At 36.8% G+C, this 26,834-nt stretch overlaps 1 protein-coding gene across 11 annotated transcripts in view; it reads right to left on the bottom strand.

The window, feature by feature from the left end:
* The window catches only part of LOC136847835 (organic cation transporter protein-like), an 89,556-nt gene that overhangs the window by 11,612 nt on the left and 51,110 nt on the right, over positions 1-26,834 (bottom strand). For 10 of the 11 annotated variants that reach the window (XM_067119782.1, XM_067119783.1, XM_067119781.1 and 7 more), the window contains 2 exons: positions 2,435-2,672; positions 965-1,223 (listed from right to left, as the gene is read on the bottom strand). In XM_067119782.1, the coding sequence (XP_066975883.1) occupies positions 965-1,223; positions 2,435-2,672 (497 nt within the window). Of the gene's footprint in view, positions 1-964; positions 1,224-2,434; positions 2,673-24,203; positions 24,666-26,834 lie in introns of those variants that run through there. The other variant, XM_067119792.1, reaches the window with a different exon arrangement.

Here is a 26,834-nt window from a genome sequence, read left to right as displayed (position 1 = left end):
GTGGCATACACAGCTTGCCAAAGATGATGTGTCTTTAAAGGCTTTCCTAAAACAAAACACATAATGAAGTAGATATGTGGTAAATAATAATCCTAAAAATACCAATGGGAAATTTCTTGGTCTAATTACAGGGCACAGCTGCCAATCAATAACGATACTTATAGACTGCACACACATATATTTTACCAAATATACATGTATTTGTACTTTCCACAATGACCTCAACTTCATTTCATCATTTCTGAATAAATTTATCATTATGAGCCTTTCTGTGATGAGTTATGGTGAGGTTAACCTAATCTACTCGACCTAAGAGGGATATAAGTCTATTTCCACTCATCCATACACATACACACACACACACACACACCTCAAATTCAGATAAATTTTGCTAGAGCTGGAGTAGACCTACCATCACCATTCTCTAACTACGTTTCATATGCCATACCTTAATTCTTTTGGATCAAAAGATAATCCAACTTCTGATTTCTAGCAACATTTTGGATGCTAAGGTTACCTGGAACATATCTTTGTGAATTTACGTACTTCCAACTACTAAACCTCATATTATGTTACTGATGTATATACAGTAGTTCAAATTCTGGAAGTTTTTCCTTCAACCTGCCATGAAAGTTTGATGTTAAGCTTATTTGTTCTTATAATAATTATTTCTCTATTGTTTGATGCGATTCGTATCTGGTCTCCTTCGTTGTGGAGACTGAACCAAAAGAAATTCTTTTGATAATGACTCCGCCCTTCACAATTACAGTTTCCCTCCATGAAAAAGAATCAGTAACTGATACTTTCACACTATATAAGTATTTAACTACTTCAGTTTGGAAACTCACTCGCCGAGGTTCACTCCCTACAACATTATAATGTCGATCAAATCTTATCAACCACGGCAACGAGTTTCACGTGCCTTGATGCACAGCCTTCTCGTTACAGAAGTGTACAGACTTACCTAAGACAAACGTTACTTGGAAGAGTCCAACGCCACCGGCACCAGTGAAGAACCTCATTATAAGGAACATGGTGTAGTTAGGCGAAACAGCGCTGAGTACACCGCCGCCACCCAGCAACACCACAGACACGAGGATCCCATACTTCCGACCGAAGCGATCAGCGAAGTCACCAATGATGATGGCGCCAAGCAACATCCCCAGCATGTACATGGAACCAGCAAGGGGACCAAGGAAGCTTCTGTCGCATGCCAGGTCAAACTGGAAAATTGTGGCAAGCATCATTTTGGAGCTAGGCCTACCACATCTCAAACTCATCGCAAGAAACACCGAGAAAAGAGAGAAATTTATGGTGTTTTGTACACTAGTCGTAACCGGGGAATATGAATTTACTATGAATATCATACACTAATAATACTTTTTACAAGAAAGCTGAAGTCAGTCAACATATTTTATAAATATTGTTCCACCTTACATCCATATATATGTAGGCCTTATATAAAATTGTATATGTATATAAAATTGTAGAAACATGTAAAAACTAACATTTTATTTTATCATCTGCAGAAAATTTGCTTATCCCCCCCCAAAATACATCAATTGCACACCACGAGACATGGAAAGATGGTAATTGCCTTTTTCATCTCGGAACTCAGAGAGAAGATACTCACTTTCACTTCCCATAAACATTTACAAAGTGTATATCTAAAAAATCAAATATGCTGCCTTTTAGCTTGATATATGATAAAAATATAAATAATTATATAAATGGCTTAAATGTTCGAAGCCTATAATATTCAAAGACTGCTAAGTATTAATCATTAACGTTACATTAACATAACCTGTCCCCCACTGGCTGTCGGCCTAAGAAACAGGAGATCAGCGCCTGCTCTATGAACCTACAGAGGCCCAGGAGGACTTTAACTCGCTTTTAATTGCTATAAATATTAAATCACTCGACAGTTATGAGAGAGAAAGTGATCTTTCAGATCACCATGGAACACTAGACACAAATAAATGCATAGAGTACCCAACAAGCAATCTTAAAAAATGCTATATCAACAGTCTTCTAAGAACTGTGAGGTCTGAAAATCTCATTTTTACCCAGAATTAAGAGCAAAGGTTGGGTAAATAGTAGCAAAACTGATTTTTGTTTTTAAAATAATGAAGCTCCTCTGCGAAACTAATATACAGAAACCTCACAGAATGTTACGCGAAGGTAATAAAACAGTAATAAATTCTGTAATAAAGCAGTCACTGACAGGCAGACATACTAGCAGTCTTTCTACACAATGAGTATTGCTAAATTTAATACCTATCTGAGAACAATAAAGCTAAACACCCTGGCAAAAAATATTTAGAACAAACGCATTTTCATGCAGACATAAGGAATTTTAGCACAGATCTTCGGTACAGCATGATAGCAGATTACCTTTGCCAAATTCTATTAGTTATTAAAATAGGGAACTCACATCAGTAACAGTGGTCGACGTGAAAAGCTCCGTATCATAGACCCATTTGGAACATTTAACTGGGGCCGCACTTTGGTCGAAGTCTGCGACTGTACAGGTGGAATTATTTCCAGGATCCTTGAGGTCAAACATTTCACACTCTTCATACTGATCCTTCCCCTCATTGAAAGGTATTGTGTAATCCAAGAAACTTGCATTGTAAGTGGAGTTGTCACTATCACAGTTTGGTACCCAGCATCTGAAATAAAAAATGCAAATTCAATTATGTAGAAACAATTCTAGCCTTGAACAAGTAAAACCTACAAAAAACACCGTAACAGCAAAAGTAATGTACAATGCAAGATAGAAGATCGGGGAACCACATATGAGGGCATGCAATTAAAAAACTGCAGGCAATTTGAGCTAAAATTCTTTTGAAGCTTTCAATTAAGACCCTTAAAACAGTAATCGTACGGCTGTATTTCATGGATCAGAAGCATAGCAATAGCGATTTTGAGTTGGTAACACATGGACAGTGTTTATTGTTTGAATACAAACCTGTATAGTGTGTGTGTATACATATGAGTGTGTGTCTATCTATACATGTATATATGTATGTAAGAAATTAAGAATCGATATATCTGGCAAACACGCACATATACACTGCGAATTAAGAACACCAAATCCTTGGCTGTTGAATAAGATTTCAAGATTTATTTTTCTGAGTATGTAGAGCAGCATCCTGAGGTAGATCAGAATAACATCCGTACAGCTGCAGAAGTTGCATTAAGAGCTCATAAAGAACATAATTTATTTTCTTATCTGCCAAAAGTTTTCAAATTGTTTTGACTGCACCACCTTCAGTATGTAAAAGTGAAAGGTCGTTTAGCAGGCTGAAGCTATGAAAAACTTATTTGCGAAACCGAACAAAAGAAAAACGTTTGCATTATCTAATGATACTAGCTTGTGAGAGTGATCTAACTGATCACTTAGATCTTCAAAAGGTTGCTAATGAATGAAAGGCAATGAAAACTATGTAGGAGAATAAACATTGAAGCCGCCCCCGCCCACTCTCATTATGAAAATTGTGTAGAAAATTTTCACTCTAATGAATCCTCATATTATTTATATTCATCACACTGAAATAAACTCTTTCGTTTTTTTGGTTTTGTTTTTTCTTCCCCTTCAAGCTTGCTATTTTTTTATTTTTTTCAGATTAATAAACTATAATCTTTATTATATTTGCATTATGAAATGCTGTCGGGGAAAAATTATGTTGTATAAAAATAAAAAATAACCGTAAAAAATTTTGTTTGTATATATAACATTACCTAAAGGATATATACTGTACTGTATCTGGTTCAGCTTGGTCAAAATGACTAAGCTGGTCAAAACTGTCTTTACCCCCCCTCAGTCAGATGATCCTCAGACCATCCGTGCAAATCACGTTATTGGTAAAGTGGTATCAGGGCGTCATTTCAGATTTTTAGTTTGGGGGTAAAGATGGTTTGGTGAGCGAAGTGAGCCCCAACTAGCTGGGTTTTTTTATTTGAGCTATTTTATGTGCTTTTTGAAGCCACATGAGCAAGGTATTTCAGCAAAATAGGAAGACAAACAAACATTGTGTGTGATTGAGAAATATAGATAGATAGAGAGATAGACAGATAGATACATAGATAGATAGATAGATATAACTTAATATGGTGACACATTTGAATTTCGGTAGGAATAATGGAAAATAGGGATAATGGAAAACCCGCTGCTATTACTTCTTGGGGCTTTGGGGTGTGAGGGGGCTAAGTTGAGGCTTGGGGGGGAAGCTCCTCCCCCAGCCCCCCCAAATGACGCCCCTGAGTGGTATTAGTGTGAATGAGTGGCTGGCCAGCGTTTGTAAGGTATGTCTAGATGAGGGAAAGGTTCTAAAGGAATGGATGTGACAAATAATTGTTTCGCTGTGTAAATGTAAAAGAGGCGACTGTGACAATTATAGGGGGTATCATGTTACTCCGCATGAAGGGAAAGTGTATACTGTAGTAGAATTTTGCTTGAGAAAGTGAAACAGATGACAGAAGGAATGATATGGAAAGAGGAGTCTGGGTTTAGACGAAGAAGAGGGTGTGTGGATAAAGATTTTATCAAACAGTTGTGTGAACGGTTTAACGCACTGCTGATGAGCCTTATGCGTAGGTATATGAAGTGACTAGCGTTGTGGAAGTTTTAATGCACAAGGGTTTCATTCAAGATTCAGCTATTAAATTATGGATGTGGTGGAGATTTTTTTTTTTACTCTGAACCACCCCCTGTAAGGAGGAACAGCTTACATACACACACACACACACACACACACACACACACACACACACACACATATATATATATATATATATATATATATATATATATATATATATATATATTATATATAACATATATATATATATATATATATATATATATATATATATATATATATATATATATATATATATATATATATATATATATATATATATATATATATATATGGTCTCTGTATAAACCGTCGCCCGCTGCAGTACTCGGTGGCATGGCAGCTCCTCGTTGGGTGAGTCGGTAGAGTGCGGACTGTTACTCGATGGGCCGAAGTTCAATTCCCCGGCCGGCTGATGAAGAGTTAGGGGAATTTATTTCTGGTGATAGAAATTCATTTCTCGCTATAATATGGTTCGGATTCCACAATAAGTTGTATCCCGTTGGCAAGTAACCAATTGGTTCTAGCCACGTAAAATAAGTCTAATCTTCGCCAGCCCTAGGAGAGCTGTTAATCAGCTCAGTCTGGTAAAATGAAGGTATACTTTTAATTGACCTAGCTAGTTATAACGACAAAAGATCTACAAACTATCAGTCTCTTTATCAAGGCCAACTGCGAGATTCACTTCATGGCCTGCATCTTTTTACATTACAGCTAACTCATTTATCATCTCACGTACATCTGACCGTGCTTCTTGACATTTTATGTTGGAAACTGGAATTCATCTTTGGTGTAGCCTTGATAATAAAAGATAAAAATTGAGTAAGGCTTAGAATGCATTACTTCTAGACGACAATGACCGTTAAATGCAGTCTTGCACTTAATTCCTTAATCTGTAATGCAGCTTATGTTAGCAACAGATACACTGCAAGCATGCATATGGTCATATATACACAACTCATACGTAATGCTTTTAAAAAATCAGTAAGCAAGTACACACTTACAAGCCATGCATAAGCATTTGTTTTAACGAAATACCACAAATTTAGATTGTTAACTTAAGGATTATTCTTCTTTATGTGATGTTCATATCCTTCGGCAAATCAACGCGAGAGAGAGAGAGAGAGAGAGAGAGAGAGAGAGAGAGAGAGAGAGAGAGAGAGAGAGAGAGAGAGAGAAGGGGTTACTTTACCGTTCGCTCTCAAAAATCAATAGTCAGTACCAGAGTACCCTTGACAGTGACGGTAGTTCTTAAAGGCGATAGAGCAGGTACCTTTAAAGAGCAGACCTTTTGAACAGTACTAACGTTTACCATCTACTAGATTAAAATGGCTTGAAAAGTTACACGGAGAGAAAGCAAAGAAATAATGCACTACAAAATCCACAAAGGAACAGTTTCCGAGAACTCATTGTTACTTTGCTGTTGCTGATCTGAAGAGCTACAACATGAGTCTATTGCTAGACGGCTCAAAGAAGATTTTAAACTTGCATATCTCATTCTTTATATTTCCATAGCTATAAAGCTTGTTTAAGAAAGCTTCAGCTTCATCTGACGAAAGAAAATCATCACCTACTCTCGTTTATACTATGTTAAATAAGTTTACCGTTGATGTTTCTATAGCAGAAGGTTGAAAAACTAGTGGTTTAAAGGACTCGCTGTAACTATAGACCCATGGCTACATATATACTCCATTGCTTTGTGGTTCAGAGGTTAGCAGTGTTTCTGTCTACTCTGTTTCAACTGGAAAGTCTAGCTTCCGCCACCCACCCCAGCCACAACCCACCAATGACTGGGTATCTTCATCTCACTAACCTATGACCTGCTTTCGGTTCTAATCTAAAGCCACTTGTCCTGAAGCTCAACATTTTTCAAAAAATTTGACCAAAGGTGGATCTCGGGACTGGTTACAACTTATTGCCTTTTGTTAATGTAACTATTGGTCTTTCAGGGCCTGAAAGGCTACAGAAATTTAATTGAGTCTTTCCAACTATACACAATATATAATTCATTTTTGTTTTGCATAGTAATGAAGCAGATAAACAGATTGTGATCATGGTCGTACCGGAAGGTCAAAGGCCAAATAAGACTTTAACCTTGGCCATAACTTTCAGAACGTAAACAGACAGACTTCTTACTTGTTTATAACAAATGACGGGCAGCGAAATCACGGACACAAACACGCATAGTAACTAAACCCATAATTTCTAGTCCGCGTAAAAGAGAGAGAGAGAGAGACTAAAGCTCATATTTCCGGCAAAGATTATCAAAACTATTCCCAGATAAAGATTATAAACTGAATTACAAGTCTGCGAGAGAGAGAGAGAGAGAGAGAGAGAGAGAGAGAGAGAGAGAGAGAATCGTCGGCGCTGTAATCACCTCTATTCCCGCCCGTCATCTGCTGGCCGTAGCAACCTTGGAGTCCTTTTGTTAAACTACTCAACCAACTCCCAGTTTCACAATACCTCAAGGCATATCTACGACATCCGTATACTCTATTCACCTTCAACGGTCAACTTCCATTACATTCTCTTTCTCCCCCTCCTCAGATTCACACGTTTACGTCATTCTCTCTCTCTCTCTCTCTCTCTCTCCTCTCTCTCTCTCTCTCTCTCTCTCTCTCTCTCTCATACCTGTTGGGCCACTACGACGCCGTGCGTTTTCTGGGAAATCCTTTTGCTGATACTGTTCCATTGTGAGAAAAATATTTCTTTCTCTTTTCTATGAAAACGTATTATACTGTATTAAGTTACTTGAGATATTACCTACAAAAAGGCCCGCACACGGCATGCAAACTCATATCTTGGAAATTGCTGATAATGCAACTTGGATAGTGTTTTTAAATGATACAATTAAGTAACTGAACCTCTCTTTTTACTGACGCTCATTTTATCTTAAAAATATTTACGTAACGGTAAGTTAAACAACTGGGATGTAACAGCATTGCACGGAGTGGAAGGATTGCACCACAGACCAGGTTGGGTCTACCTCCCAGGTAATAAACGAGATATTGCTTTTGAATCTTTGGAAGTTCTTTGCGCAATGTTTTTCTTGGTAGCGTCGTGTGTGATGCTGTGCGTCTGATCAGCGACTAACCCGAACTCCCAACATAAATTCCCTTTAATTCCATCGTAAAGTCGTCTATCTTTGTTTATTTATGAATGGTGTGTGTAAGGCCCTGCTTTAAGCACTGTTTTAACTGTCTATAACAACCGCTTCCCCGGCCGTTTTCCTAAAAATACTGCGCAAAGTAAAAACATTCTGCGAGGGGCAAATGCATCATGACAACGAAGTACGAAAAAAATTTATGAAATAAAAAAACACTCGTATATACATCCACTTTTGGAGAAAACAACAATACCAAAATAAGTAGTTGAAAAGTCACATCCGAAATAATGAAAGACATGACAAAGACAAGAGTCGATGTGACTCCTTGCAATGTAGCATACGATATATACACTACACACGCGATAATGACAATATGTATATATATATATATATATATATATATATATATATATATATATATATATATATATATATATATATATATATATATAATATATGTGTGTGTGTGTGTACTTATTGATATATAACAAATCAACAAATTGAAAGACCTTGATTTACTTGGATAGGGACTATGAGAAAGGTAGCTGCTGAGTGGAGATTTGTGGAAGATAAAGCGCAGAAAGATAGGGAAGAATTTCACCGAGGTATCTGCCACATCACTTCTGCGTATTTCTAATCATTACTACGTGAATTTTCACTTAGGTACTAAAAATATTTTTTATTTTAAACTAAACTGCAACATGTACAGGGAGTTATGTTTCCAGAAATCTGTTAGAATCCGTATCAATACGGGAAAATCATTTTAATACACTCTTGACCCCAATCTACACAAGATGTTGAAGGAGATTTAAATGAGACTAAAGAATCTCAGTAGATCTTGTTTATATCCTTTTCCCATGATAGATGTGTGTGTGTGTGTGTGTGTGTGTGTGTGTGAGAGAGAGAGAGAGAGAGAGAGAGAGAGAGAGAGAGAGAGAGAGAGAGCTTTGTATGGATGAAAACACGAAATATGCACTCATATGCATAAGCACAAATATATATCATTATCCGGGAACTGCAATTTCCAGTGATTACGAGATATTTTCGTCCAAGGTTACCTCTCTCTCTCTCTCTCTCTCTGGGAGCGTTATTTACAAGGAATGTCAAGGTGTGTTATACTTTTCTTCAAATTTTATCGTATTCGCTAAAGCGTGCATTTCTTATATATATATTTAATACTTACAACGACTTTTGAATTCACTGCTGACTGACAGATGAAGGTCACACGTAAACCTGTCAACATGACCCATTTTTGCTTTGTTGAAGCTGAACCACGGTCTTTCTAGACCGAGGGATGAACATGGTCTGAAACGCCTCGCCAAAAACTCTACCATCTTGCTGCTGGAACAAAGGTTCTGTAAACCAAGGTCTTTAGACCTTGCTACAAACAGCGCTCTTTTGTCAACAGAGCAGAAAGCATCGTCTAACAGCTTGTTTCTGGAACCTCTCACCCCTGTGATCTTCCCCCGTGATGGTTCTTTGTTTGGGATGACTTTAGTCTACCATTTTTTACTGTTCTGGAAGTCGTCGACCCGGACCGTGATTCATGACATGAGTTCGCTGTTTGGTAGCCTGATTTTAAATTTCTCTTGGTCGAGTTGTCGGGCAGTCTTCAAAATGTTGGAGCTTACGGGTTTTCATTATCATATACATCAAGACGGCGTTTTTGTCTTTTTACGTAAGGCCTTCCTTTTGGGGACATTTATTTTGCATTTATATTACAATTATTGTTAACAATACCAGAGTAGGTTAATTATAATAGATAGATTTTCTCTCGATTTATATAGCCTGATAATAATAACTCTCCCTGCACATAATTTTTCGTACTAAACGCATTCTGATTCTTGGTTTTCCTCTCTCTCTCTTGATTGCGCAAAAGCTTGCAAGCCAGCAAGCGTGCTGGGCGGGCTACTAACGGGTTTGTGGTATCCGGACACGTCAAGACTTTGCTTAAATAAGATCTGACATAGTCCGCTCCTTTAAGTATATATATCTGGTGATCATTCAGAAATGTAATACTCTTGAGTGCCAAAATTTGCTGCTAATTGGTGAGAGACGGAAGTAAAGCGCTCTAAATCTGAAATTTTGAAAAAAAAAAAAATTATCTAATAATTTACGTTAGGTTACTATATATATATATATATATATATATATATATATATATATATATATATATATATATATATATATATATATGCAGATGTACCACAAGATAAATGAAGCACTGGGTATAAATACTGAAAGGTTTCTTCTCTAGTTTTCTAAGACATCTTCAAGAGGGAGTTATACTCTGTTTCATTTTTCCTGTGATACATACAAATACATACACATATACAGGGCACACATTATATATATATATATATATATATATATATATATATATATATATATATATATATATATATATATATATATATATATATATATATATATATATATAAATGGGTTCCAGAAAAAGAACGTGGGTCTAGCAACCCTGCCCTTGAAAACAGCTGAGACCTCATAAAAAGCCCTTCAGCATTGTAGTTATCATGAAAATTAATACAAACACAGACATTATATATAAATATACATATATATATACTGTATATATATATATATATATATATATATATATATATATATATATATATATATATATATATACTGTATATATATGCGTATATTTATATATAATGTATATACTGTATATATATGTGTATATTTATATATAATGCCTGTGTTTGTATTAGATTTTCATGATAACTACAATGCCGAAGGGCTTTTTGGTACCAGCAATGCCTAATTTATCCTATGTCCTGCCTGTATCCTTTAATCCTTTATATATATATATATATATATATATATATATATATATATATATGGATCATGTCAAGTTTAGCTAAGCCACTCGCAGCAGGGTTCGCTATTCTTTACAAGAGGATTATTGGCTTCGTTATTCTTTACATAGGAATAATCGGGTTGCTGCCCTAGACATGAACACTTCGGAACCAGAGATTTGATCCCCCAGGGGCTAGTACTAAACAAGGCGAAATACATTCGACTCCCCTCAGCTGAGTGTTGAACACGGCGAAACAGTGCAGATGAATCACTGTTTCGCCGTGTTTAGTACTAGCCTCGTGTGAAATTGGAGTTCGGACCGGAAAGGGTTGGCCATTCTTTACACAGGAATCACTGGGTTCGCTGTTCTTGACATGGAGATGTTGGGTTCCGCAATCCTGACACGATCCTCTATCTATCTATCATATATATATATATATATATATATATATATATATATATATATATATATATATATATATATATATATATATATATATATATATATATATATGCAATCAATAGAAGGGTGGAAAGAAATAACTTGAATCAAGCGCTTTCATATATTTCTACACCTCATCAGGGTTCAGGTACAAGTGCCAAGGAAACAAATACAGTCACAAGAAGACTTCGTGGCAAGACAAACAAGACAAGCTACGCTAACAATCACCGAACAGTGGTAATGCTTAATAGCCTACTTGTTTTAAAATACCACTCGTTAAAATTTCATCAACTTTATACAAACCTAGGCTGATATTTCATAAATTGTCACAGTCTTTTTTTAATTATACAGGATTTTATTATATTTCTTTTCACTGAATCTTTGCAAAACATAATTTCCTTCTATTCTGTCCAATTAATACCATGATTATTATTATTCATGTGTACAAGTAATGCATCTGACATATTACCAGTTCTTACGCTATAAATTTGTGTTATTCCAATCGAACAGCCAACGTCTTCCCACTTCGTCATAAGTACGTTGTATTACATTATTTACACGGAATTTTATAAACACATCCTGTTCCATTTCCCGTTGAACTTCTAATTAGCAAGTTTCTAATAGTTCCTAGCGTTTTAAAAGCTAGGGAATGGAACAGGAAGTAATTATAAGATTCCGTGTAAATAATGTAATAAAAACGTGAACAGGAGAAAGTGGGGAGGCGCTGGCTGTTCGACTGAAACAACACAAATATAGTGTAAGAACTGGTATTATGTCAAATGCGTTATTTGTACATATGAATAATATATATGTATATATGCATGTGTGTATATGTATATATATATATATATATATATATATATATATATATATATATATATATCACAGGCAAAGTTTTTTTTTATTTTGGTCAAGTTGTACCATGGTTAACCATTAACCTGGTCAACACCTACCCAACGGCACTGTTATTATTATCAATATGACAGCAATAAATCAACAAAAGGAAGCCTGTAAATGGTGACGTGGTGACTCATAATATATTCTGATATTGCCCAGTTCATCTGGTAATTTCACAGTAGTTAAAACATAATGCCAAAGGGTAAATTATAATTATTACGAAGATATGAAATAAAAATTAGGGAACTCTCTCTCTCATTTGAACACGTTTTGAAATAGTTCCTCATTGGATGGGTGGGTACCGTTCTCAGCTAGCACTCTGCTAGCCCCGCGTTCGATTCTTCGACCGGCCAATGAAGAATTAGAGGAATTTATTTCTGGTGATAGAAATTCATTTCTCACCATAATGTGGTTCGGATTCCACAATGAGCTGTAGGTCCCGTTGCTAGGCAACCAATTGGTTCTCAGCCACGTAAAATAAATCTAATCCTTCGGGCCAGTCCTAGGAGAGCTGTTAATCAGCTCAGTGGTCTGGTTAAACTAAGGTATACTTCGGAAATTAATGAAAAAAAAAAAAAAGAATTTAGATTCTAAACAAGTGGTATCTGTTTGAATAAACAGTTTAGAAAGAGTGGGGGATGGGACGACCCTAACGAATTAATTAATATGGTCAGTTCTGAAAAGAGTGGTAGCGTATCTCACGAGTTTCTTGTTTGCTTTGATGGACTAACTGCTGTTTTGTTCCAAAACTCTTCAGTAGACCACAATATTGCATGACTCACGTTATGAAATATTAAAAATACTATAAATAAATAAAATAAAAATCGCAGCAACTTCTTTACTGGAGAGAGTAAAACGTAAGAATGCTTATGGGCAATGCTTCCTGCGCAATATCTTCTGTTTCTATGTCTGCATTGATTCAATGCTACTTTCTTTTCTGCGCGTTTGCGCTCGCGCGTTCCTATCTTCTTTCGTTATGACCATCTGCAAGGCTTTGTTTGGTGGTTCTACCCAGGGACACCGAGATGAATCTGCGACCCTGTTCTGTAATTTCCTACCCCTTAGGGGCTTAAGTATTTACTGTATTTGGGTCTTGGAATGTCTAAAACTATTTCCGGTTGCACAAGCTCCTTTTTTTTTTAATGTTTCGAAGAAAATTGGCAGAGAAAAAAGTATCTTTGCAGGAAATACGTGGGCGTTAAGCTCATCTCTAAAAGTAACAAGTAAAAAATACGCGGAAGTTTCTTCGGCGCAATCGAGTTTTCTGTATAGCCGCTACAGCGTATAAACAAGGCCACCGAAAATAGGACTATCTTTCGGTGGTCTTGGTGTAATGTTGTATGAGCCGCGGCCCATGAAACTTGAAACACGGCCAGGTGGTGGCCTATCATATCGTTGCCAGAAGCACGATTATGGCTAACTTTAACCTTAAATAAAATCAAAACTACTGGGGCTAGATGGCTGCAATTTTGTATGTTTGATGATTGGAGGGTGGATGATCAACATACCAATTTGCAGCCCTCTAGCCTCAGTGGTTTTTAAGCTCTGAGGGCGGACAGAAAAAAGTGCGGACGGACAAAGCCGGAACAGCAGTTTTCTTTTACAGAAAACTAATAAAAAGGAAAGATGTCTGCACTAGATACTTATCTATATGTACACACACACATACAGTATATATGTGTGTGTGCGCGCGCGCGTGTTCAATCGCCTCCAACGCCGCGTGACGCAAAGGCCCTCTGCGTAATTCATCTCCAGCCTCCCTTTTAATAATTACCCAAGTAGGTCCGGGTCTTTCAAGTCATCTCCATCTCCCCTTCGTCATTATCTCATCTACATATTATGTAACATCCCCAATTTCCATTATGGTATCATCTCTAACTCTGCCCTGTCATCTGACTCCTTATAGTCTTCTTAAAAGATACATTTTTATTTATTTTTAAATCGACAAAATCTTTCAGATATTTCTCAACTGTCATAAAACTGTTCATGCCCGTACAGCTTTACAAATCGTACTGGACTAATACATGATCTTACTTTCGTATGCAGTTTCAGCTCATACGATTTCCAAATCTTATTTAGCCTGACCATTATTTGATTGACCTTTTGCAGTCTCTCGCTAAATTCCAACTCAACGAGAACCTGTCAAGGATATTATTCTTCCTAAATATTTGAATTATTCAGCCACATTAATCCTTTCCGCATCTAATGCTATTTCATCCAGTTGTGTAATTTATAGATATAGAATATATATTTTATTCTAGGAAAGGATGTCTTTAGTTACTTTTCTGTTTAAAGTACTAAGTTGAATGAATATATAGAATTTAGGCCAAAGACCAAGCACTGGGACCAACGAGGTCATTCAGCGCTGAAACGGATATTGACATTAAAAATGTTGAAAGGTGCAACAGGAGGAAACACCTCGCAGTTGCACTATGAGTCAATTGTTAGAAGAGGGTGGAAAGTAAGACGGAAGAAAGAGAATATGAATGGAGGTACAGTAAAAGGAATGAAAGGGGTCGCAGCTAGGGGCCGAAGGCACGCTGTAAAGAACCTTAAGTAATGCCTACAGTGCACCGCATGAGATGCACGGACGGCACTAACCCCCTTCGGGGTAAAGTACAGAGTGAAATGTGGTTTCTCAGCAAATATAACATACCTGAATTGCGCTGTCAGCGTTCACAAGACAACTGGATTTTATATACCTAGAACTTGGAAACTAATGCAGAGTAAGCAGGTCAGTCCAAATGCAGTATATAGTTTTAAATTACTGTATTTACTAAAATTTGCCGTGTTGGCAATACCCCCCCCCCCCTTAGCATACTCTGCGACGTGATCTGAAAACCCCATTGAATTTTTTCTGATTTTCCTTTTAACAATTTGAGTGAATTAAAAACAAAATCCCCTATCTATAATATCATTCCAGACTAAAAGTATTATCTAAGGTAAATAATAGCTTCCCTTCCTCCTTGTATTTCAATACATTACTTACATTTTTATCTACTTATTAATGTGTCAATTTATTTTGCCTTTTCTAATAACTGAGCTTTTCTCTCTTTATTCCCCATTACTTCTTTTTCTTCTTTCAAATGAACACATAAGTCTTTGGAGACTTGAATTTGAAGCCAATAATAATAATAATAATAACAACAATAATAATGAATATGCTAATTCCGAATCAAGTCCAATGTTCATTGTTTGGCCCTGAGATTATGGTTTTGCCGGCTAAAAAACAGAAAATTTGTATTCCTAAGGCCAACATAAAGAATGTGAGCCCTATTAATGTGGTCACCAGCTTTTTTTTTTTTTACTGTTTCCGGAAACGCCTAACATACAATTGTATGTTGCTCTTTTTGTTGCCCTGTCAATATATACAAATATAGAGAAAAATATTTTGTCCAATAAAACTGAATTAACAAATTCTAGTTAGCCATGAAAGGAATGTACACACACACACACACATACACAACACAATAACACACACACACACATTATATATATATATATATATATATATATATATATATATATATATATATATATATATATATATATATATATATATATATGTATATATGATTCTAGTGTCATTTTTTTAACATAATTTTTTTGTACATTTGCCGCGTTTTTATTTGCAACCACTGAAATTCTACTACCGATTACGAGACGCAAAAACTGTAAATTTAGTAAATAGTTCAGATGGAACCAATTCATTCAGCTCCTGTAGGCAGGAAACGTACACAAAGCATTACCAGCGTCATCGGAACCGAGTGGCCTCGAGTAGTTATCCTAGATAGCGTATTTCTCCTGACAAAAATGTCGTTTTTACGTATTAATGAAAGCACTGTGTCTCCGGCTGCATCTGTTCTCCTGATACAAATCGGTACCACTCATGTTTTAGGATGATTCGTGGTAGGTTTTTTTTTTTTAGAAAGACTGTGTTCAAAATAAAGTAAGTAGCTGGCATCCTTTGCTCATGAATTATAAGTTTCATCATCCCCCACCTGGAATTTCCGGTCCAGTACAGAATACCGTGACCATGTATGAAGCAGGTACTGCGGTTTCTGCATTTTTTATTTCTACGCTTCAGTATGCGAGAAAAAGCCAGCAGAACTAACATTGCTTCCTGGTTGCTTTTTCTTTCGCTGCCCAATGTGTTATGAGATTGGGTGCTTCCATTTAAACTCTTATTTTCTATATACTTTTACGTTCAATTCGATACTTTTCTTTCCCTCCTTTTTGCAACGGGGAATTTTTCGAAAATTAGAGAACATTTCCCTAACTCGAATTCGAATCTGTTGAGTTTTACTTCTTTCTTTCAATAATGCTTTACTTAATTCACTTAATTTGGATCTTCGTCTGTGGCTGCTGGGTCAACTCAGGTGCTACATTCAGCAGCCTGATGTCAAGTGGTGGCCGCACCATGTTCTCAAACCTTCGGATGCGCCATTGCCATCTTTATTCTTTGGAGTGTGCCTCTGCTTGAGAACAGATTCAAACGCTCTTTTACTTCTTCACTTATTTCTATTTGATACACATACATATACATACACACACACGCATATATATATATATATATATATATATATATAATATATATACATATACATACATACGTGTATATATATGAATCCATCCGTATTCAAGTATATATAAGAGAGAACCGATGAATTTATATTTCATCTTCTGGTTCTTGATGGTTAGAGTAAAAGACACCGTTTTAGTTTATATCACGTAGTGAAAGATATTTGAATATCTAAAGAGAGAGAGAGAGAGAGAGAGAGAGAGAGAGAGAGAGAGAGAGAGAGAGAGAGAACGATTTCCAGTCATATCGTAGATCGCAGCGCAGAGAGAACGCACGAAAAATATCGAGAGGTTTGGTAGTTATTGCAAGATCATCCTTGAGGCGAGAGGCCTCATTCCAAAGGTAATTACGGTTGCTGAACTGGAGGATGACGAGAATTCTTTCGTTCCCACATCCGCATAACGTTTACTAGACTATAATAAAAGACGGGAGCTCAGAATGGTGTGTTTTCTTGTCTTCCAGACGTTTTCGAAGAGCTAATAACTGATCTCTTTCTGTATTTCCCATTACCTTCTGTTACTTCTTCCAAACGAACACCATAATACTCTTTGGAAGCTTGAATTTCAAGTCAATGGCCCCTGTGGGCTTGTTCCATATAAATAGGGTTCATCTTTTGAATAATAATAATAATAATAATAATAATAATAATAATAATAATAATAATAATAATAATAATAAGGCAAAGTAACGAGGGCTGAAGGGATAAAGCTACCAGACGGGAGTAGCATCCAACACATAGATGAGACGGGATACAAATACCTGGGAATAACAGAACGAGAGGATACCAAGAGCTCTTCGTTGGGAGAGTCGGTAGAGCTGTGGATTAGCACTCGCTAGGCCCGAGTTCGAGTCTCCGACCGGCCAATGAAGAGTTAGAGGAATTTATTTCTGGTGATAGAAATTCATTTCTCACTATAATGTGGTTCGGATTCCACAATAAGCTGTAGGTCCCGTTGCTAAGTAACCAAATGGTTCTTAGCCACTTAAATAAGTCTAATCCTTCGGGCCAGCCCTAGGAGAGCTGTTAATCAGCTCAGTGGTCTGGTAAAACTAAGGTATACTTAACTTAGCTTAACAAAACACCAAGAGATGAAGGACACGATCAGGAAAGAACAAATTATATGCAGAGACTTAAGGCGACACTCAAGTCAAAACTCAACGCCGGAAACATGATGAAAGCCATAAACACATGGGCAGTACCAGTTATCAGATACAGCGCAGGAGTAGTGGAGTGGACGAAGGCTGAACTCCGCGGCATAGACCAGAAAACTAGAAAACACGTGACAATACACAAAGCACTACACCCAAGAGCAAATACAGACAGACCATACATAACACGAAAGGAAGGGGGGAAAAGGCTACTAAGCATAGAGGACTGCGTCAACATCGAGAGCAGAGCACTGGGGCAATATCTGAAAACCAGTGAAGACGAGTGGCTAAGGAGTGCATGGGAAGAAGGACTGATAAAAGCAGACGAAGACCCAGAAATATGCAGACATAAGAATGAAAAACAGACCAGAGGAATGGCACAACAAACCAATGCACGGACAGTACATGAGACATACAAAAGAACTGGCCAGCGATGAAACATGGCAATGGCTACAGAGGGGAGAACTCAAGAAGGAAACAGAAGGAATGCTAACAGCGGCACAAAATCAGGCCCTAAGAGCCAGATATGTCCAAAGAACAATAGATGGAAATAACATCTAACCCATATGCAGGAGGTGCAATATGAAAGACGAGACCATAAACCACATAGCAAGCGAATGTCCGGCGCTTGAACAGAACCAATACAAAAAGAGGCATGATTTAGTAGATAAAACCCTCCAAGCCTGTGCAAGAAACACCAGCAGTAATAAGTGGTACGAACACCAACCTGAGGGAGTGATAGAAAACGACCAGGAAAAGATCCTCTGGGACTACGGTATCAGAACAGATAGGGTCATACGTGCCAACAGACCAGACGTGACGTTGATTGACAAAAGCAAGAAGAAAATATCACTCATTGATGTCGCAATACCATGGGACACCAGAGTAGATGAGAAAGAAAGAAAAAAATTTTTAAGTATCAAGACCTGAAAATCAAAATAAGAAGGATATGGAATATGCCAGTGGAAATTGTACCCATAATCATAGGAACACTAGGCACGATCCCAAGATCCCCGAAAAAGAATCTTGAAAAACTAGATGCCGAAGTAGCTCCAGGATGCAGAAAAGTGTGCTACTAGAAACAGCGCATAGTGAGAAAAGTGATGGACTCCTGGGAGGCAGGATGCAACCCGAACCCCACACTATAAAACCACCCAGTCGAATAGGATGACTGTGATAGACAAAAAAAAAAAAAAAAAAAATAATAATAAATAAAAATAAAATAATGATGATGATAATAATAACTGAAACAAAAATCAACTACTTACGTAAGATTCTCTCGTTATTAATGATTAGAGTGATGCTCCGGAGATCAGTTTCAAGTACTACTCAAAAGCCATATGATAACAGATATTCGACACATGCGAAACAAACAAAAAGAATGACGTGAAAGTAAAATTTTACTTTAGTTGCGCGGCCTGGCTCCTGCCAGTCGCCGACCGGGACAGGTTACGGCGTTTTTGCGGGGGTTCAAGGGGGCGAAGGCCCCCCGTCCCCCCCACGGCCAGGTTAGGGCACGTCGCCCTAAGTTAGGTTAGGTTGGTAAGACCTGGTTAGGTCAGGACTCGGCATTATAGGAAAGGTTATATCTATTGATGTATGAGGAACCTGTCCCGGTCGACGTCTATCGGGAATCAGGCCTTGCGACTTAAGTAAGTTTTACCGAGGTGGAAGACAATCAGATATGCCAGACCATTAACTCGGTGCAAATGGAAACTTTACGGACATGCTGATTTGATGCTGAATTGACAAATAAAACCGAACAAATAGTGTTACTGGCTCAGGGGAAATACCTGGCTACGAATCGGCAGTTGCTCTCCAGATTAGGCTACGTTCTGTATGACAGGTAACAACCGTGACTGGCAGGAAGTGACACCTTATCGACACGCCATCTGGTTGCGGTTCGGTTAAATTTCAAGGTAATCAGAATGGCAAAGGTTGCGCCAAATATGATGTGACGAGTAGAGATAGAATGTATAGAACGAGCATCTTCAGTGAATGGGCACTCGCAGTTATATCGGCTGTTTTCAACATTTTCAGTTTGTGGGTTTGCTGTTAAACAAGGATTCTGAGCAAATGTCCCACTAGCTCAGAGGGGCTTTGAATAGACAGGGCAGCTTTGGTCGAAAAATGCCATCTATATGCCTGCCTTACGAGAACATGGTGGATATTCTCTTAACTAGCAAAAGGTAACTAGGTAAAGCTGAAGTATTTAAAAATTGGGTAAAAACTGGAGTGTCTATCGAACCCATGGCTGCATGAAGGGACTGTTGAGCCAACTATCTTCTAGGGAAGTGGAGTATGGGTGTTGAAAATAATGAAGGAAAAAAGGCTAAAGCTATAAACATGAATTGTTTACGCAGTATATGAGTGAATGTGACAGTGACAATGCCATTTCTTTGCATGTGATCCATCCTCTGTAGGAGGAAACGGCTTATGCTTGCTGGTTAATATATATATATATATATATATATATATATATATATATATATATATATACATATATACTTATATATATAAATATATATATGTATGTATATCCTTATATATATAAATATATATATATATATATATATATATATATATATATATATATATATATGTATATATATATATATATATATATATATATATATATATATATATAAATACAAACTTTCACACATATATTATATATGTGTGTATGTTTATATATATATAATGTTAATCTTGACGCTTATTCAATGTATCTGTAATTTAAATTTTCATATTTTAATGATTATACAAATCATTTTTCCCATACTAATACACTACTTCAATATCAGTAAATGACTCGTAAACCTTTCCTGAAAAGGGTACTGTATCTGTGTTGTCTGCCATGGTACGTGTGCCAAAATAATCATAATGCTTAGACACGTTTGGTCAACCCTGCACAATACGACCCTGTCTATATACATGATACTGTACGTACACCTGAATCACAAAAATATGGAGGGTGATAAATATATAGATAAAGACAAAATCCACGAAGGAAAGAGAAACAATGGAGTGCTGCAAGTCCTTTCGACTTGTGGTCCTTTACTGAGCAGTCTGCTGTCCTTTACTGAGCAGTCTGCTAAGTGAAGGACTATAAGTCGAAACGCCCTGCAGCATTCCATTGTTTCTCTTTCCTTCGTGGATTTTGTCTTTATTTATGAGCCAGGCAAACACTTCCCTTGGCAACAGATAAAAAAAAAAATCTAGGAATGTCTCAGTGGTGGAAGACTACAAAAAAAGAGCTATTGTTTAGTATCCTCATCCGGAACTTGTAGATTCCCGGCGAAGAGGTTAAAAGAATTATCTCAAGATCCCATCACTTCACAAATGAATACTGCTAAAAAGATTTACAGAACCGTAAAATGATAGTAGAGTGTGGAGTATTTCATTGTTGTAGTAAGAATATCTCTGTGTTTATAAAAGAGTTACTATTTAAATATGTTCACTTTTATATGACTTCAAGATCCCATCACTTCACAAATGAATACTGCTAAAAAGATTTACAGAACCGTAAAATGATAGTAGAGTGTGGACTATTTCATTGTTGTAGTAAGAATATCTCTGTGTTTCTAAAAGAGTTAGTATTTAAATATGTTTACTTTTATATGTATGTGGCTCGTTGATCCTGTTTACAGACTTACATAATGAGTGCGACCAGGATTCCTTATTTGAAAATCTAGACTTACATAATGAGTGTGACCAGGATTCCTTATCTGAAAATCTAGACTTACGTAATGAGTGTGACCAGGATTCCTTATTGGAAGATCTAGACTTACATAATGAGTGTGACCAGCATTCCTTACTTTAAAATCTAGACTTACATAATGAGTGTGACCAGGATTCCTTATTTGAAACTCTAGACTTACATAATGAGTGTGACCAGGATTCCTTATTTGAAAATCTAACAGTATATTTGACAATATGTTTAGAAAGAATCGATATGGTTTCGCTGCAATGTCTTTCTGGACAATATTTAAGGAACTAAAATGGTGTAACTAAATTCCTCTGAGTTTGTACATTATTTATGAAATAATCATAACATACTTCATAGCATAATTCGTAACATAGGCCTACCTATCGCAAGACTGAGCACAAACAATTTTCTCTCCAATGGTTACCACTGCTCATCACAACACCAAAAAGGCCGACCTTTGACTTACAAAAATTTTATATGGACTGGAATAAAGACAATAAATACCAGGTAAAAAATGAGCCGAAGTTTCTTCGGTGCAATCGAGTTTTTTGTACAGCCGCTGCAGCGTATAATCAAGGCCACCGAAAATAGATCTACCTTTCGGTGGTCTTGGTATAATGCTGTATGAGCCGCGGCCAATGAAACTTTAACCACGACCCGGTGGTGGCCTATCCTACACTGCTGCCAGAAGCACGATTATGGCTAACTTTAATCTTGAATAAAATACAAACTACTAAGGCTAGAGGGCTGCAATTTGGTATGTTTTAAAGATCTGAGGACGGACAGAAAAAAGTGCGGACAGAATAAAGAGCGGACGGACAAACAAAGCCAGCACAATAGTTTTCTTTTACATAAAACTCAAAAAGCAACTCTTTCTTAAACTTTAGCTCTTTAGCTTCAAAAGAACATTGTTCATTATTTGGCCTACCGGAAAATTTTAAGGGAATTAGTTACAAATACCCGTACGGGAATGCTAATGCTTTCGCTATTACGAAATGGTCGAGATCCTCCTGCATCTGATGCTGTATAATACCAGGAATTTCCGTTTCATTCCAAGTGACTGTGTTTATGTAATAAATTTAAATAGAAAACCAATAAAATTAAATTCAAAATAATTACTTTTTTTTTAAGTTTCGTCTGATGACCTGCAACCGGAATCGTTTGGTTATTCGGTACAACTCCAAATAATGTTGCAATCCAATCACAATATAATGCTTCCATTCACAATATAATGATGAGAAAATCACAGGAGACTTAGCAGACAAAATGAAGAGAATTCGTATCAGACGACAAGTTTAGCAGTCATATAAATAACCAGCTGAAAGACCATCTTTAACTAATACATAATAAATGCAGCAATTTCATATGTCAGCAGGCCAAAGAAACAGTGAGAAATACAACACACACTTTTAAAGACATCAGCGAAACATACTCGAAACCCGCCCTCTTGTTCTAGATTTGAAATTGAGAGAAGATTGTATATCCTATCCATGATACACTAACAGCTCTTACGAAGCGGCTTGTTGATAAAAATGTTGGTCTTAAGACTGTAACTCTTGGCCAGGCGTTTATGCAGGCAGATATACCCAGAGGTCTCATTCTTGCTCCTCCTTTGTGAGTTGGCATTCAGATGCACCAATCTGTCTCAAGACTTTGATTGATTCTGAGGATATATTACTTCTGAAATCCTCTCACAAGCTGAAATTCCTCACCTCATTGTGCACGTTGCTTCACAGTCCGCCCATGACACCGTCACAATTGTGATTGGTGAAGACGCTGACTTACTGATTCACGGTTATAACCTCCAAAGGTGTACAACATCAGCGACTGGACAAGTTATTGGCACAAGTTACTGTGATACAGCATCTGGATCATATATACTTGGAGAGGGCATTGTCCTTGTTCTGCCAAAAGCAAGCAGACAAAGGACTGATGAAGAAAAAAAATATTTTTTTCCTACAACTTCAGTTCTCCTTAGCATGATCTTCTGTACTAATAGTGAACGCACATTCCTGCGGTACACCTGATGAAAACACGGCCTAAATTTTTTACATGCAATAGGTGAAATGTAGGGAAAGTATAATTTGTAGAAAAATCTTTCCTCCAAAGTTAACAAACCGTAGGATAATGATGATGATGAAGACTAACAAAACTAAAACAACATGACGCTTTTAAACTCAACATTTCAGTTATAAAATATAAACAAGTACTCTGCTTAGGACTGAACATTCTGCTTAATGACAGAATTTTAACCATCCTTATATATCTTCAATACTGTGGATAGATTATTATGTTTAGAGAGGGGTAATAACCATTATGGTTATCAAAATACACAAATGGCTTAAAGGTTATATTTTGACGGAAATAACTTGATTTTGGAGAAAACAGGACCCTTTTGGTTTCAAGATATTTCCCACGTTGCATCTGCCGCACAAACAAGCATCAGTTGATGCCCCTGCTTGCAGATGTCTAGTCTCTACTAGTCTCTAATGGTCTCCTTTTTGGTATTTTCAGATTTCTTACAGACTGATTACTGATTATAAGTAATAGTCATGCAGCAAAATAATTTGCGCTTCAATATTTTTTTCAGAGTCAAACTATATTTTGATTAAATTTGTGAATCGGAAGATCTTTCCATTAACGTGGAAGCCTTAACCTTTCACATTACATGGAGGACCAACAGTGCCGTCTTCATATTTGTGAAGGATGCTGTGTATTTTCCGTTAGTGGCTAAGAAAACCTCAATGAAAAAAAATTAAAAAACAGGAGGGGTTGGGATACAAAAAGACAACAGAATTACAGTGTCACGTTACAAAGAGACCCACAGATGATCATAAATTCAGTAAAAGGGTTACCTGTAAGGACTGATAAATCCCACGAAGGTCTGTTGAACAGCAGCAGGAGCCGATATGATAGGAACGATGCAGGACAGAGCGAACACTCGCCGGCTATATGGACCAAACTCCCCGATACTGTCCAGTACGGCATCAAAATTCATCATCTTTTATCTTTATTTACTTATTATACTCGCGATCACAAACAGTATTTTCCCAAAGCATGACAGTTTTCTTTTCGATCGCAATAAGCACTATATTACTCTGGACAACACGTAAATACGTATGATCAGAGCTGAAAAGTCTGGCTTGCAGTTAAAGACGGTAGCGAATTTAAATTACTGCCGGGGATCATTCCTTTTAACCGAGAAATATGAAGCCAATCATTTATCATTAGTCAGTATATAAACTTAAGGTCAGGAATACCCACTAGACACTAATCGCTTTAACTGCGGTCCTTCAAAACACTCTAAAGTTAAAGTTATCAGCTTATTTTTAAATCACATAACTAAATGTTATCTTATCCCGATACAGATTAATAACATGGAATCTGTTAGATATTCACAGCAGTGCTAACCTTCGCATTAGATAAACACACACTATTAAGTTATATTGCTTCTTTTCTAACAGCCAGATTCAGTATACAGAAGCGTGGCCTACCTTCTTTCTGAACATAAATAAATATATGTTAAGAAATATTCTTTTATATGGCGCTATATTACTGGAAGCAAACAGTTTTTACTTTAAACAACTCTAATACCTCCTTTGATGTCTAAAACTAAAAAAAAAAAAAAAATTATGTCACAGACTGTATCCTACAAGCCTACATACTACGGATAGTCTTTAATGACTGACAAAATACACCAGGTTTTCTTAAGCATCACAGTAACATGCTTATAAGACGAGACTGGTTGACACATCTAGTGTAATATCTATAAGCCTACCTATTATTAAGCATTTTTAATAACGATCAAGATTGTTCTTACTTTAATATTATCATGTGTCATGTGCAATATGTGATGTCTAATATCAAAATTGCCACTACATTTATGTGCCACGATAATATGCTGAATATATGAGATATGTTGAAGAGAGTAAGTGGATCTACTGCTAAGCTGCATAGAGGGTATATAACTGGAGATGCTAACCACTGTATACCAGTACTACGTAGTTCGGTGGTCTTCCACCAGGGCGGCGCTGCAGAGCCTTGCGGCCATCTTGAAAGGTCTGGTAACCGCGCATATTGAATAGGGGCTTAGTGCGATTGTGATTTTCTTTTATCCTGAATGTTTAATGAGTAAGTGTTTAGTGAATGTTTAGTGAGTGTTTAGGGTTTAGTGAATGTTTACTGTGTAAGTATTCAGTGAGTGTTTAGGGTTTAGTGAATGTTTTGTGAGTGTTTAGTGTGTAAGTATTCAGTGAGTGTTTAGGGTTTAGTGAATATTTTGTGACTGTTTAGTGCGTAAGTATTCTGTGAATGTTTAAGGAGTGTTTAGGGTTTCGTGAAAGTTTAGTGTGTAAGTTTTTAATGAGTGATTAGTGAATGTTAGTGTTTAGTGAATGTTTAGTGTGCAAGTGTTTAGTGAGTGTTTAGCGTTCAGTGAATGTTTTGTGAATGTTAGTGTTGTGCAAGTGTTTAGTGAGTGTTTAGCGTTCAGTGAATGTTTTGTGAATGTTAGTGTTCAGTGAATGTTTAGTGTGTAAGTATTCAGTAAATTTTTAGGGAGTGTTTAGGGTTTAGTGAAAGTTTAGTGTGTGTTTAGGACTTAGTGAATCTTTTGTGAATGTTAGTGTTTAGTGAATGTTTAGTGTGTAATTGTTTAGTGAGTGTTTAGGGTTTAGTGAATGTTAGTGTTCGGTGAGTGTTCAGTGTGCAAGTATTCAGTGAGTTTTAGGGTTTAGTGAATGCTTTGCGAATGTTAGTGTTTAGTGAATGTTTAGTGTCTAGTGACTGTATTCAAAGAAAGTCCTGTAATTTACAGGAACTATTTGTGCTAGACATTGCTTAGATCCAAGAGCAGATGCTTAGGCCTTGGAGTGCTTAGGCCAACCTGTTTTTGTAAGGTAACTTTTCTCTGTGAAATTGGGTCAAGTAATAATAATAATGATGATAATGATAATAGTAACAATAATAATAACAGTAAAATAATAATATTAATAGTAATAGGTCACACGCTGGGCAGGATGAGCGCCACTCCATGTTACCGACGACATACATCTGACTAGCACAAAACTGAGGATAAATAAATTCTATTTTGTTTTGCTTACCTGTGAAATGTTATCCCATTTTCTCTTGAAGAATGGTTTTCCCTATTTTGGCAATAATAAGCCACGCATCGTAACATTATTGCGATTAGGATAGTAAAAATCACAATCGCACTAAGCCCCTGTAAAATCTGTGCGGTTAAAAGACTTTCAAGACGGCTGCAAGGCTCTGCAGCGCCACCCTGGTGGAAGAGCACCGAATTATTTAGTACTGGTATACAGATGACACCTCCAGATATTATTTACCCTCCATGTGTAACCTCGGGCGGCCATATTGAAACTCCTGGTCCTGCTCAGTGTAGTATTCAACAGACAAAACACTATGGCAGTGCATTGTTCTCCCCCCGATTCCCCTCGTTTAATAATTATGAGAATGAGTTATTTCAT

The sequence above is a fragment of the Macrobrachium rosenbergii genome, chromosome 17 (genome assembly GCF_040412425.1).
Source record: "Macrobrachium rosenbergii isolate ZJJX-2024 chromosome 17, ASM4041242v1, whole genome shotgun sequence".
Taxonomy (NCBI): Eukaryota; Metazoa; Arthropoda; class Malacostraca; order Decapoda; family Palaemonidae; genus Macrobrachium; species Macrobrachium rosenbergii.
The sequence above is the reverse complement of the archived record's forward strand: the minus strand, read 5'-3'. Positions and strand labels throughout refer to the sequence as shown.